General features: G+C 42.1%; 2 protein-coding genes and 3 long non-coding RNA genes across 5 annotated transcripts; 3 read left to right on the top strand and 2 right to left on the bottom strand.

Moving 5' to 3' along the window:
* The first annotated feature begins 623 nt into the window (after nt 1-623).
* Nucleotides 624-1519, top strand: LOC104450157. Its single transcript, XR_726665.3, has 3 exons — nt 624-678; nt 1151-1283; nt 1372-1519. It is a non-coding gene; the product is annotated as an uncharacterized LOC104450157 (long non-coding RNA).
* A 15-nt stretch (nt 1520-1534) lies between these two features.
* On the top strand, nt 1535-2875 carry LOC120286418 (calcium-dependent protein kinase 24-like). The gene is made up of 3 exons (XM_039316515.1): nt 1535-1881; nt 1963-2025; nt 2448-2875. Exons 1-3 carry the CDS (start codon nt 1873-1875, stop codon nt 2628-2630), a joined length of 255 nt encoding a protein of 84 aa, XP_039172449.1. The 5' UTR covers nt 1535-1872; the 3' UTR covers nt 2631-2875.
* A 272-nt stretch (nt 2876-3147) lies between these two features.
* LOC104450147 (transcription factor bHLH121) lies at nt 3148-7318 on the top strand. Its single transcript, XM_039317505.1, is given in 5 exon segments — nt 3148-3220; nt 3392-3519; nt 3604-3807; nt 6597-6863; nt 6950-7318. Coding segments are annotated over 5 exon segments (954 nt in total). The 3' UTR covers nt 7232-7318.
* Nucleotides 7319-8232: 914 nt separating this feature from the next.
* On the bottom strand, nt 8233-9336 carry LOC120295530. Its single transcript, XR_005552920.1, has 2 exons — nt 8849-9336; nt 8233-8380 (listed from the first exon to the last, which is right to left on the bottom strand). It is a non-coding gene; the product is annotated as an uncharacterized LOC120295530 (long non-coding RNA).
* Nucleotides 9337-9876: 540 nt separating this feature from the next.
* On the bottom strand, nt 9877-10952 carry LOC120295529. Its single transcript, XR_005552919.1, has 3 exons — nt 10718-10952; nt 10113-10245; nt 9877-10024 (listed from the first exon to the last, which is right to left on the bottom strand). It is a non-coding gene; the product is annotated as an uncharacterized LOC120295529 (long non-coding RNA).
* Nucleotides 10953-14848: the final 3896 nt, after the last annotated feature.

Genomic DNA, 14848 nt, shown 5'->3' on the forward strand with positions numbered 1-14848 from the left:
AAACCAACGCGGGCATTTAAAAAAGTGGAAAGGGAATTCTCTCTCCCCTGTCTTCTCTCTCCTCTTTACTCTCTCTTCCTCCTCCGACGCTCCTTCCGGTCTAGCGATTCCTCCGACGACCGTCGCTCCCTCCGACGACGGCCTTTCTCTCTCCACTCGACGGCCTCATCTCAGCGGGGCTCCATTCTCTCGGCGCACTTCTTCCTAAATCGCGCTCTCTCCCGATGGCCGATTTCGCTCGCCTCTCTCCGTCCCCGACTCGCGACCGAGAAGCAATCGCTCGGCTGGTGCCGTGGTTTCTCTGTCGTTTTCCGAGAAGCCTCACTTCAATTCCTTGCTCTGTTCGTCCAGCGAGTGCCATGTCCGAAGACCCTTTGGGCTTTTAGAAAGTGGGTGCGTGAAAAGGCGCGGCCTTAGGAGGAGCCTGAGCAGCTTCGTGACGTCTGCCATCGCCACGCCGAACTCGGTGCTGAGCGAGGAAGCTTTCAAGAAGTTGGGGACCGGTGGGTTCTCGGAGAGCGAGGTTGACGCGAGTGAGGATGAGGGCGGCTTCGTGTCTGAGGGTGGCGAGGCTGAGAGTGTGAGCGAGGACGAGCTAGCTCTCTCCAAGCTGGGTTTGCCTCGAGGCTCGTGGAATTTCTTGAGAAACGTGGCATTACCCATCTCTTTCCCATTCAAGTATGCTTTATCCTTTGTTTCCTTCCCCTATGTTATCCAATATTTTCGCTTTGGTATGAATTGCTGTTGTTTATTGCTGGCTGAGTTTTCCTTTGTTTGAGCATACTTAGTTGGCTGGAAAATTAAGTAGAAAACCTTGACCTTTGTTAATGTGCTAGGCGAACCACGGATGGAGTTAAGTGCAGGCAATCATAATAGGTATTCTGGGATGTTCTGTCGTAGCTTACATTAGATGACTATCCTATGCTGAAAATTGAGCTGTTCAACACTAAGATGTTGTTGGGACTAAGGCTTTACACAGGCAGAATTCGTTTTTTTAATCGACTCGATATTTGGTTTCTTTACTTTTGCTAGCACTAGGATAGTTCACTCATCACTCATTACTTTTCCCCCTTCATTGTTCACTCTACTAAAGTTTCATCATGTTTTCAATGGCAAACTCATGTTCCTTGTACTATTCTGTGATTGTTAGAGAGCGGTGTTAACCCCTGTGCTTGAAGGGTGTGATTTAATTGCTCGTGCGAAGACTGGAACGGGGAAGACTTTAGCTTTCGGGATTCCATACTGAAGCGTCTTACTGATGGTGATGAACATAGAAGTCCGAGGTATTTGAGTAATAATTTTAATTATCTTGGTGACCTCCAATGTTTGAGCATTTTTCTAATGACAGATTATACTGTAAATGTCTCTTAGATGTGGGCGACTTCCTAGAGTTTTGGCCTTAGCACCAACAAGAAAATTAGCAAAACAAGTAGAGAAAGAAATTAAGGAATCTACACCTTACTTAAACACCGTGTGTGTTTATGGTGGAGTTTCTTACATTACCCAACAAATTGTCCTTTCCCAGGGTTCGATGTAGTTGTCAGGACTCCTGGTCGAATCATTGATTTGATCAACGGTAACAGCCTTAAATTGGGAGAAGTGGAATTTTGGTACTTGATGAAGTTGATCAGATGCTTGCCGTTGGTTTTGAGGAAGATGTGGAGGTGATCTTGGAAAAGCTTCCCTCACAGCGACAGAGCCTGCTTTTCTCTGCCACAATGCCTGGTTGGGTGAAGAAACTGGCGAGAAAGCACTTGACAATATTGCTTGCAGGCACTAGCAAGCACACTTGATGAAGAGGAACTTGCTGACCTCAAGGATCAATTTGCTGCAATTGATGTAGATAAAAATGGTTCTATTAGTCTTGAAGAAATGAAAGAGGTATCCATTTCTTTCTCATTCCACATTCACTCTGATGAATATTTTAATTACATCATGATCATGAGCGTTGTATGCATGCAGGCCCTTGCTCAGGATCTTCCCTGGAAGATGAAGGAACCACGTGTCTTAGAGATTCTTCAAGCGGTAACTTTTATCTTTACCTCTGTTATGGCCTTCTTTTCTCCTTGTGTATTAGCAATTGAGATTTGTTTTTCTGGTGGGTTTTGTGGAATACCATTTCTGTCATTTTCACGTTCTTCTTTTATTGTTTTGGTGATTCTCTTTTGTTCATATTCGATGCTTGAAGCTTCCATTTAGTTCTTGCTTCATGTTTCATCATTTTGAAAACTTGCTTGTGTTGTTAGCCAAGAAACGTTGGACTAATTTTTTGTTCATAAGATGAGCTGCTGCCAAGCTTATAGATTTTGCACAAACATGTGAGTCCTGAATGGTGCATAAGAATCTCTTTTATTTTTCCTTCATGTAGATCGATAGCAACATGAATTTCATTGCTGTTCTTAGTGCAAAGTTAAACTCGAATTGTGTTTCCCACATTGTTAATGTAGGTAGTAGTAGACAATTTGCCTGATGAGCAAGTGGATCATATGAAAGAGCTGTTCGACATGATGGACACCAATAAAAATGGAGATCTGACATTTGAAGAGTTGAAACATGGCCTGCACAAATATGGACAGCAAGTTGCTGATCCTGATGTGCAGATGCTGATGAGTCACGATTTCTTGTATTAGCATCTAAAAATAGAACTCCATCTTATATGAGAACAGGCTGATGAAGATGGAAGCGGAACACTGAACTTAAAGGAGTTTGTGACTATGTCAGTCCACTCGAGAAGGATTGGCAACGATGACCACCTTATTCGAGCTTTTGAATTCTTTGACAAGAATTGAAGCGGATATATTGAATTTGATGAGTTGAAAGAAGCTTTGATAGATGACAATCTTGGTCCGAACAACGAAAAAATTTATTGAAGACATCATTTTCAATGTTGATCTAGATAAGGTAATACATAACCAGAACAACCTGCAATTTGGAATCTGTGTATATCTTGTTCATATACGAAATAGAGTGCTCATTCTGTGATGGATGTATTCCCGGGACGGTCGAATCGGTTATGATGAATTCAAGGCCATGATGAAAACGGCCATGGACTAGAAAATGGCTTTACGCCGGTAGTTGAGAGCGATGCTGAACGCGCTTAGCCAGAAGATGTTCAAAGACAAACTTTCTTCTCTTAGAGGCTAAAAGATGTTCCACCCATGGCTTCTTAATCTGATCCAAATGAACCGTGGAGAAACAAAATCGAAGTCTCATCAAAAGGGTATTTGGGAAGGAGGCATTATACAAAATCATTGCATTGGTTTGCTACTACAGGGACATAAATGCTGTGGTTATATTATTTAGCATGTGCCGTTTCTCTGTAATTAGAGCTGCCTTTTGTTCATGCTAGACTTTTGAACAACTGCTTTTGCCTTTCCTATATGAACTACAGATCCTGATTGACCTAAGAATGACAAGGCAACCATTCTTACGGACACAATCCAGGTGCTGAAGGATTTAACCATGGAAGTTAACAAATTGAAAGCTGAATGTGCAGCTCTTATTGAAGAATCTCGTGAGGTGATTTTATCTTCATCCAGTATCCTGAGGTTCTAATGTCCATTGTTTGCCTTGATGCTAATAGTAACTTTGCATTACAACCAGCTGATGCAGGAGAAGAATGAGCTCAGGGAAGAGAAATCATCTTTAAAATCTGAAGTTGAAAATCTTAATGTCCAGTACCAGCAAAGGACGAGGGTTATGCACCCTTGGGCTGCCATGGATCCATCTGTCGTCATGGGTCCAGCCTACTCATATCCAGTTCCAATACCCGTCACTCAGGTCCAATACCCATGCTCTCACAACTTCGCGACATCCAGATTTTCGGGATCCTGTCATCGTATTTCGTCAATTTATTGACGGTCCAAATTTCAATAAAGAAATTATCGGAGGAAAAATTGAAGACCAAATTAAAATAGAAAGAGAAAAGGAAAATTTGCATAAAGGAAGTGTGCATTTTATTTTTCTTTTTCTCTCTCTCTCCCCTTTTCTTTTCTCTCTTTTCCTCTCTTTTTTCTCTCTTTTCTCTCTCTCTTCTCTCCCCTTTTCCCTCCCCCATTCGTGCGGACAGCTTTCCCCTTCCCCCCAACCGACTCTCACCCTCTCTCTCTTCTTTGACTAGTCAAAGCCTATCCTCTCTCTCTCTCCCTCTCTCTCTCTTTCTTCTTCTTCTTCTTCCTCCCCGTGCATCCGAGCGAACCAGAACCGGGAGCAGAAGAAGAGCCGACGATCGCAGCTCGCCGAGAGCCGTCGCCGCCCGTCCCGCCGCCGCACCGCCGTTCGCACGCCGCGCGCCCGCCGTCCGCCCGCGTCCGTCGCCGCTGCCGCTCCTCCCCGAGCGAACCCGCGCGACCCAGCCCCTATTCCAGCCCCGTCCGGCCACCTCCGGCCACCACCCAACCCCATCCGGTCACCGCCGAGCCTCCCCCGCGACCCCCTCGCCCTCCGCCGGCTTCCCCTGGCCGCCTTAGCCGCCGGAGCCGCCCCGATCGGCCGCGACCAGCAAGCCCACGGAGTGGGTTTCAGCGACTTCGGGCCCGCTTTTGGGCCGTTTCCGGGCCCCGGATCCGCGAGTCGCTTTGGGAAGAATCGTTCCTCGCGTCGCCGCCGTCGGATTGATCCGATTTGCGCGCAATTTGGTGAGTAATCTCACTAATCCTGGATTAGTTGGCTAATTATGCTTTAGGTTGGTTTAGTTTTAATTAATTATGTTTAGGTTGTTAGATTAGAAGTAATTAGCAATTATTAGTCAATTGTGATGCGATTTAGATAAATTGTTTGTGCAATTAACAAGTAGACGTGGTCTACTATTTATTGGGAGTGTCTCGGGAATTTTCGGACCCCTAATTGAGCTTCAATTTGGTGATTCGGGCCTAAGTGAGATTTTTGGCATTTAAATATTAATTTTCGAAATTAAATTAAATAATTATTTATTTTTCGAAAATTCAAGGGAGATGGTCTGGAACCGGAATATTATGCTGATGACTGTGGTGAAGTCCGTTTATTTAATCGGACCTTATTTTGAGCTAAACGGAATTTTTAATATTAAATAATTAATTTTCGAAATTAATTAATTATTTATTTATTTTTCGGAAATTAAGTTTGAGATGGTCGACGACCGAAATTTCGTGCCGATTTTCATGGCGCAGTTCGTTTATTTAATCGAGTTGTAGTTTGTGCTGAATTGAATTATTTATGAAATTGAGAATTATTCTTTAATGGAATAATCTTTGATTGACAATTGGAAAATAACCAGGTGTCGGTTGACAGCACCAAAAGTATTTTGGTGGACTACAGAAAAGGTGGGAGTTATGGAAAGGAAAATATTATATTTTGGCTAAGGTCGACCGTGTCCCCATACACGGCTATTTTATCGCGAATGATAACAGATGGAATGGATTGAAAGGTCGGATAGTATACTATATCATCCTACGGGCTCTGATATGTCACTAGCGAGAGCAAAGATATACTAGTGTACTATATCGGCCCTACGGGCGATATGTCACTTAGCGCGAGCGACACTTTATCGGCTTAGTGGGAGCATCGGGGTATACTATATCGGCCTTCGGGCGATATGTCGGCTAGCGAGAGCAAGATACGGTATACTATATCGGCTACGGGCGATATGTCACTAGTGAGAGCGGTATACCTTAACCCTATCGCCTTAGTGCGAGCTATACTATCTATATATCGCTTAGAGTGAGCAGGTGGACTATGGTCGGACTTATAGATAGTATTGAATGTGCCGACCAAGCATGGGTCGTGAGGACGTGTAATCGACTAGGTCGATTGATCATTGCTTGATCTGATGTTGTGAATTGATCGATGGATTGGAAATGACCATGAGATGGTCTGATTGACTTGTAATCGACTAGGTCGATTGATCGATGATTCGATCTGAGTGTAACTTGATGTGATTCATTGCCTGGGTTGGATGTTGTGAATTGATTGACTGATGGGAATGACCGTGAGTGGTCTTGTTGGCTTGTGATCGACTAGGATGGTTTGATCGATGCTTCGATCCGTGATATGATTGCTTGAGTGCCTATTATGAATTGTACTGACTTGCAGGTGGGATATGAGGCCAAGGTACGTCTTCTGCCCTATGCGTGTATAGGCAGCCTATAGTATAACAGTTTACTAATTGGGCTTAGTGGGGTAGAACTCGGCGAGACGTAGTCTCATCCCGGTTTGGGGAAAAATATTTCAGACCCCGTTGAGAAGCTGAGGAGGAATCGAGAAGGAGAACTCGGAGGTGCAACCTGAGTAGAAGGACTTTTGGAAGAAGAAGATAATACCGAGAGAGATTTTGAGTATGACCTGAAGGGATTGAGATTTCATCTTCTTTTGAGATCTCCATTTTGATGTGAATAGTTTTGAAGTGGTTTTTGTTTTGTATAAAAGTTTGGTTATAATTTTCAATATGAAAAATATGGCCCTGCTTTTCTATCCCATTGTTTTATTGTCTGGGGATTTATAACTGCTTCCGCATGTGCTTAAATAATGAAAGGGTCGGCGATACAGTGTCCTGGGATATCGCATTATAAAATCGACCAAATAGAAGGATGTGCACGTGCCTGAGGATCGGGGCGTGACAACTTCAGCCTTTCCCTTTCTTTGGAAATCAGAATGCAAGTGCTATTCCTGCTCCGTGTTCTACCTTTATCCCAAATTCAATGCCTGCCAATCCCACATTTGAACAGCAGTCAACCCAATATGCTTCCACTTCTCACGTGTCAAATAAAAAAGACTCCAAAAGCAGGTCTTCAGATCATCAAAGGGGCAGCATTGCAGAGCAAGACGAAGATTCAAATGACGTGGCAACAGACCTTGAACTTAAGATGCCTGGAACATCATCACATCAGGTTTTTTTTTTTTTTTTATATTCTGAACCTGAGCTAGATCTACTCTGTAAATTGGCACAATATGCATAACAGTATATATTATGCAGGACTTGACGTCCGGAGAAAAGAAGGGCAAGCAGACCCAGAGGAAGGAGATAAGTATTTTACTGATGGGAGCTCCTCAAGCAAGCTTTCCTCATCTCAGGCTTTTCCAGATAGTTCCTCCAATAGTGTTAGTGACAACCCAAAGTCCAGTAGATGAAGAGTTGAGTCCAGAAAATCTTAATGCCACAATTTTCTTTTCCTGTTACAGGCCTAACTCATTTTCTAGTCCTTTCGTAGTTTGTACCCGAGGCTGGTCAGTTGTATATTATGTTGCGTTTGCTTAACTTACAGGGAATTTTTTTAGTTTATACAGATTTCAGAGCATATGCCTGAAACTTGAACAATGAAGGGCACATTCATTACTTTTTTAAGGGTTTAGCTCCAGCAAACAAAATTGATTGGAGCTTCTATTTTGCATCCAAACTATCTTGCGACTTTTGACCTGCCATGAGGCATAAGCCAGGTTGTAATCCTACATGAGTCATTCGCATCGTGTATTTGTGATGCCCTGGTGGTTATTAGATAAAAAAGTCTCTAGAGATGCTGTCGTCAAGAGGTAACGAATCAGTGTACTGATGGAGATGTGAGCTAGCATATGCTTTTGGGTATTCCCAACATCATTGACCGGAGCAGAAAAAGGCGAATTCTTTATGTTCTGCGCATCACCTCCTACATTCGCTATTCTATTGGCCATGATTCAACGCGATGATGAATGGCTCTTGAAACCAAGAAGCATCACCCTAAATAATATGATCAATTTATTTTCGTTAATGGCTGCTCAGCATACATCTCTAAATAATTCACAGGAAAAGCAGGTGCATTGCCCATCTCTGAGAGAGACTGAAAATGTTTACACTTAATTCATTTGCGATGCCAAAAAATTGGGAAAAGAGAAGGCCTTACAAGTGAAAAAGCATTGCCCATTCTATAATAGAACAGGCCCCCAAATTCGAGGGCGTTAAATATACACTCGCAGCCTACACATCCCACTCATCAGAAGACGTACGCCCGTATAGCCCTTCCCTCTCACCAAGTAAACGACCACAGCCAGCAATCTCTCCAAACCTTCATCCTCAAGCACTTCTCGGCTAACTTGGGGTGCCATGCAAAATCCCTTGATACTAACTTTTGTACAGGGATTTCCACTGGCAATGGAGCGGAGTACAGAGGCGGTCATCATGGTTGGCTCGGTATATCTTGAGTAACCAAAATACGTAACCTGTCTCGTGCTCCCTCCTCTCTTTTTAACACCCAAAAGCTCCAGAATGGATCTATATCTTCCTCAAATTCCAATAACCAGATGGGCTCGGCAAGTTTTGAGAGCCCATGCTTGCAGTTCTTAACAGCCTTCTGAACTCCGATAAACTTATTTTCCCATCTTTGTCGACGTTTGCTTCCTCTAGCAGAGGACCAAGGGAGCCTTTCAAACCTGTCTGCTAAAAAGGGCATGGGAGCATCATGTCAAGGTTACACGTTAACATGCTTAACCATTTCTTTGTACCAAGCAACATAAAAAACCTGCGCCACTACTTTGAGCAGAATATACAACAAGAGGCAATACATTTGGCCAGTATTTTCAGATGAGACAATAACCAAATTATCAAGGTCACAAGCTGAACAGTTTCTTTATGTGAAGCTGCAACAGAAAGTAGCTATGCTACTATTTTGTGCCCAATATGCAAAAAGACAGAACTTATCCCAACTTTTGGGCAATTTTGCAAGAAACAAACTTCAAGCTCCCAAGAGACAGGGTCAAAATTCAGTTACAAATTAAAACAAATACATTTAGCCCTGTCTACGTAATTTAATTTTCACTCTACCCATACCCATAGTGACACAAATGAGAACTAGAGGGAAAATGAATGTGGAAGGGATGAATAAATGAAGATAGTCAAAATTACCAGTCGAAGTTCTTCTGGGGTTATATAACCATCACGATCAATGTCAAATTTTTCAAAAAAGTGGCCTGTGACCGCGGCTGCCACTTCTCTGAGTCATGTTCCTCCATTCGATGCACATGAAGAGTAGCTGCAACAAACTCAGTAAAATCTACTTAGCTCATCCGTGTTGCTATCGATCTACATGAAGGAAAAATAAAAGATATTCTTATGAACCATTCAGGACTCACATGTTTGTGCAAAATCTATAAGCTTGGCAGCAGCTCATCTTATGAACAAAAAATTAGTCCAACGTTTCTTGGCTAACAACACAAGCAAGTTTTCAAAATGATGAAACATGAAGCAAGAACTAAATGGAAGCTTCAAGCATCGAATATGAACAAAAGAGAATCACCAAAACAATAAAAGAAGAACGTGAAAATGACAGAAATGGTATTCCACAAAACCCACCAGAAAAACAAATCTCAATTGCTAATACACAAGGAGAAAAGAAGGCCATAACAGAGGTAAAGATAAAAGTTACCGCTTGAAGAATCTCTAAGACACGTGGTTCCTTCATCTTCCGGGGAAGATCCTGAGCAAGGGCCTGCATGCATACAACGCTCATGATCATGATGTAATTAAAATATTCATCAGAGTGAATGTGGAATGAGAAAGAAATGGATACCTCTTTCATTTCTTCAAGACTAATAGAACCATTTTTATCTACATCAATTGCAGCAAATTGATCCTTGAGGTCAGCAAGTTCCTCTTCATCAAGTGTGCTTGCTAGTGCCTGCAAGCAATATTGTCAAGTGCTTTCTCGCCAGTTTCTTCACCCAACCAGGCATTGTGGCAGAGAAAAGCAGGCTCTGTCGCTGTGAGGGAAGCTTTTCCAAGATCACCTCCACATCTTCCTCAAAACCAACGGCAAGCATCTGATCAACTTCATCAAGTACCAAAAATTCCACTTCTCCCAATTTAAGGCTGTTACCGTTGATCAAATCAATGATTCGACCAGGAGTCCTGACAACTACATCGAACCCCTGGGAAAGGACAATTTGTTGGGTAATGTAAGAAACTCCACCATAAACACACACGGTGTTTAAGTAAGGTGTAGATTCCTTAATTTCTTTCTCTACTTGTTTTGCTAATTTTCTTGTTGGTGCTAAGGCCAAAACTCTAGGAAGTCGCCCACATCTAAGAGACATTTACAGTATAATCTGTCATTAGAAAAATGCTCAAACATTGGAGGTCACCAAGATAATTAAAATTATTACTCAAATACCTCGGACTTCTATGTTCATCACCATCAGTAAGACGCTTCAGTATGGAATCCCGAAAGCTAAAGTCTTCCCCGTTCCAGTCTTCGCACGAGCAATTAAATCACACCCTTCAAGCACAGGGGTTAACACCGCTCTCTAACAATCACAGAATAGTACAAGGAACATGAGTTTGCCATTGAAAACATGATGAAACTTTAGTAGAGTGAACAATGAAGGGGAAAAGTAATGAGTGATGAGTGAACTATCCTAGTGCTAGCAAAAGTAAAGAAACCAAATATCGAGTCGATTAAAAAAAAACGAATTCTGCCTGTGTAAAGCCTTAGTCCCAACAACATCTTAGTGTTGAACAGCTCAATTTTCAGCATAGGATAGTCATCTAATGTAAGCTACGACAGAACATCCCAGAATACCTATTATGATTGCCTGCACTTAACTCCATCCGTGGTTCGCCTAGCACATTAACAAAGGTCAAGGTTTTCTACTTAATTTTCCAGCCAACTAAGTATGCTCAAACAAAGGAAAACTCAGCCAGCAATAAACAACAGCAATTCATACCAAAGCGAAAATATTGGATAACATAGGGAAGGAAACAAAGGATAAAGCATACTTGAATGGGAAAGAGATGGGCAATGCCACGTTTCTCAAGAAATTCCACGAGCCTCTGAGGCAAACCCAGCTTGGAGAGAGCTAGCTCGTCCTCGCTCACACTCTCAGCCTCGCCACCCTCAGACACGAAGCCGCCCTCATCCTCACTCGCGTCAACCTCGCTCTCCGAGAACCCACCGGTCCCCAACTTCTTGAAAGCTTCCTCGCTCAGCACCGAGTTCGGCGTGGCGATGGCAGACGTCACGGGCTGCTCAGGCTCCTCCTAAGGCCGCGCCTTTCACGCACCCACTTTCTAAAAGCCCAAAGGGTCTTCGGACATGGCACTCGCTGGACGAACAGAGCAAGGAATTGAAGTGAGGCTTCTCGGAAAACGACAGAGAAACCACGGCACCAGCCGAGCGATTGCTTCTCGGTCGCGAGTCGGGGGACGGAGAGAGGCGAGCGAAATCGGCCATCGGGAGAGAGCGCGATTTAGGAAGAAGTGCGCCGAGAGAATGGAGCCCTGCTGAGATGAGGCCGTCGAGTGGAGAGAGAAAGGCCGTCGTCGGAGGGAGCGACGGTCGTCGGAGGAATCGCTAGACCGGAAGGAGCGTCGGAGGAGGAAGAGAGAGTAAAGAGGAGAGAGAAGACAGGGGAGAGAGAATTCCCTTTCCACTTTTTTAAATGCCCGCGCGTTGGTTTAAATTAGAACGACGTGAGAGAGAAGAGGGAGCCGACGTGGACTGACACATGGACAGGTGTCACGCAATGAATGGTTCAGAGCACGGATTGCGTGGCACTGTTAGGGTACGTTCGCGTAGGGTTTCAGAGAGACCACACAATTGAAAACACATGGCTACACAATAAGAGAGAATGGCAAGATGTATAGAGAGAGATCGCTCTTGAAGACTGAAGAGGGTGGTGAAACGGGTATTGTTTATAGTCATCCTCACGAGTGCGATTTGACAATTTAATTGGACGTCCACTCACAAAAGGAGGCTACGATCTCAACACAAAAGTTACGAGAAAGAAAGGCAGCCAGGCCTTTCTCCACGCCGCACCCACGACAAACCCAGGAGATCCTCGTGATGCTATCCTACAACGTCCTTGCTTCTATCTGCGACGACGATTGAGCCCGCTGCCTCAACTTGCGACAGCTCGAGCCAACGTCAATAATTTTATTGTGCCCCGAAGCCATCGAGCATCACCCACTCCAACCGAGCTTTTGTTTTTCACCTCTTGCAGCGTTTGCAGCGCTGTGTTTCATCGTGCATGGCTCCGGTTGACATGTCGCCAAACCTGGCTTAAATTCTTTGAACTCTTCGATGAATTATTTGTAGGTTGACCCGCGAAGATTGTGACTTCGTATGACCTTCAGCAACATCCAGCAAATTCACAAGTGCCTCCGCAGTGAAGTCTTAGTGGGCTTGTGGTCACCGCCAACTGTGATCTACTCCAGCTACTTGTGAACGGCAATCCAAGAGTCCCTCAGTTGGCCTTCTCAACATCGAGATCGTTTCACTGAGTTGTTGTTTATTGCTGAACCGTTGCAATTTCGGCGAGTTCACTGGGATTAATATCCCAGACGATTCCTTGTGTTCTCGCTCTCTTTTGCAGGTTTACCGGTGCCTTTGTCCACAACTAGCAACGAAACCATGGCGTCCCATGAATTCAAAAAGGGAATAAAGTTGAGAAAAAAACCACGGGTGTAAAAGATTGGTGAGCTTGAAGAAAGTAATCCGTTCTGGTAAAAAGATCACAATTTGGCCAAATAAGGGCAAGCGGTCGATTTGTCTTCTCTTGAATTTTGCCTAGATTTTGACAATTTGCGGGTTTTGTGATTTTACTTCGTGCAAGAAGAAGGATTACTTTTTGGCCAGGAGATCGTGAAGATATTTACTCACTATCATATTCGACACAAGGACCCAGGAAAATGCTTCCTCCGAAATAGTTCATTGGTCGTGAGACCTTCATCGTCCGTCTTGACGCAAACTGTTATTCTTGAATCCTTCATGCTAGTCCCATTGCGGAAACTAATCATCCGCCCGTGGCTGCCCGTCTCCGCATCTAGCCAAGCACTACCACGCACCGCCGTCACCCATTGAGCAGATTCCATTCGGTTCAAATTTGGTAATATTATTTGCGAAATTGGGTAATTATCTTATCTAAATTTGATTTGGATATTTTATTGCCTATTGCATGCTTTTCAATAACTTACGTGCATATTTGAATTATCGGCATTTTCCAATTATAATTTATTGCCTAATCCGCAATCTATAAGGGTTTAGATGGAATAATTAATCACATAGAAATAAAATTGATATCTTGATCTTTAAGGCTTAAGATCAATTTATTGATTTTATTAGCGAAATAATTAAGCTTGATTAGATATCGTTTCCAAATTCGAATGATGGACAATATCTTTGATGATTGTGGATGATTTGGTGCTTATCTTTTAATTTCTTTATTAATTTAAAAAATACAAAAAAATTGCATTTGCATATCATGTAGATTGATTGATTTTCCTAGATAAAGTTGCATGATAGAATAGTTTGTTTTTGTTTTTGTTTTTAAATGCATGTAGTATCTAGGTTAGATAATATTTTTTAGATCAAATTGCATGACAAGATAATTTTCTAGGTTAAGATAGGATTCAGATTAGCCTATTCCTAACTTAAATTAGATAATATCTCACTTTAGTTAGATTTTTATTTTAGCAATTTTTAATTTTGAGTTTCATGAAGAAAACACAAAAAAAAAAAAAAATTACTTTGCTCATGTTATATAGTTTAGGTCATACTACTATGTCATATCATTTCATGTTAGATTAGTAGCATGCATTGCATGATTCTCATTGAATAAGTGAAAGCAAAAAAGAAATTATGTGTTAATTAGAAATCATATTTAGGATTGTCAATGTGAATTCTGATCTAACACTGCACATGCTTTCGTTGCTATGAGTAACTCCTGCAATTTATTCACTATTTTATCTGAGTGTTAAATTGATGGTTTGCGCATCCGTATAATCACCTCACATGTTAGGGAAATAGATTTAAAATCAATTTAAACTGCCTGCAAATTTTTTTTTTGAAAATAAAAAGAAATGGTACCGAAAGGGCATTAGAGAAGTCTAGTATAACCAAGTCTCCGTATCCAAAGTCTCTGGTTCGTATGAGTAAAATAATGTGATTATTTTACTTAGGTGTCTAATCGACCTACCGTAAACTGATTAATGGCGACTCCTGGATAAAATCCATTTGCATGTTAAAGAAATTTGAACTTAAGTCCCGAATTGGTATAGGCTTGGGAGAGCTCGAGTTAAGTCTAGACTTAATAATCAATTAGCCAAATCCTAGGTGGTTCACATTCGAAAATTTGATCGCGACACCAGTGATCGATATAGATGACTCTCTCTCTCTCTCTCTCTCTCTCTCTCTCTCTCTCTCTATATATATATATATATATATATATTTATATATATATATACACACACATTGTTCCTTGATCAGTCACCATCACTAATGTCCAAGTCTTCGGGTTCTTTTTTCCATTGCTCATGGACAACCATCTAAATATACGAAAGATTGCTTTAATTAGGGTAAGTAGCGGGAGAGGGAGAGAAGGAGTGTAGTTGCAGGAGCTTTGATGTTTTTCTGCATTTTACTGTTCCTTTACTCAACCAATCACCATCACCAATATCTACCTCCATGTCCTTTCGTCCAGCGCTACTAGACAAAACATCTAGGTGTTCATAAATGCATGAATTGACCAGGTGCCCTCACATGTCTAGCTGCTTTCCTTTTTCTATTGAGAAACATTGCTTTCCCACTTCACTCCTCCTGAGGCAATGATCAATCAAGCAAAAGAGTCGCTAATTATTAAGCTAAAACTGACAACTCTCTTGATGAGGCTCAAATGAGCAAGCTTTCCCTTCACTTCAGTAAACCCTTATTGCTTGAGGATATGTGATGTTCCATTAAGAGTTTAAGAGATGAGTAATCTCGATGATTTACCATTATTATTTATCGAATAGCAATTTTTGATAATGTTTTCCCTATTGACACATTAGACTTGGGCTAACTTAAGATCCTTATGTCTAACTAATACTAACCATTAGTTGGAAATTAGTCTTGACTTTTCATGTATTATTTTT

Source organism: Eucalyptus grandis, chromosome 7 (genome assembly GCF_016545825.1).
Source record: "Eucalyptus grandis isolate ANBG69807.140 chromosome 7, ASM1654582v1, whole genome shotgun sequence".
Taxonomy (NCBI): domain Eukaryota; kingdom Viridiplantae; phylum Streptophyta; class Magnoliopsida; order Myrtales; family Myrtaceae; genus Eucalyptus; species Eucalyptus grandis.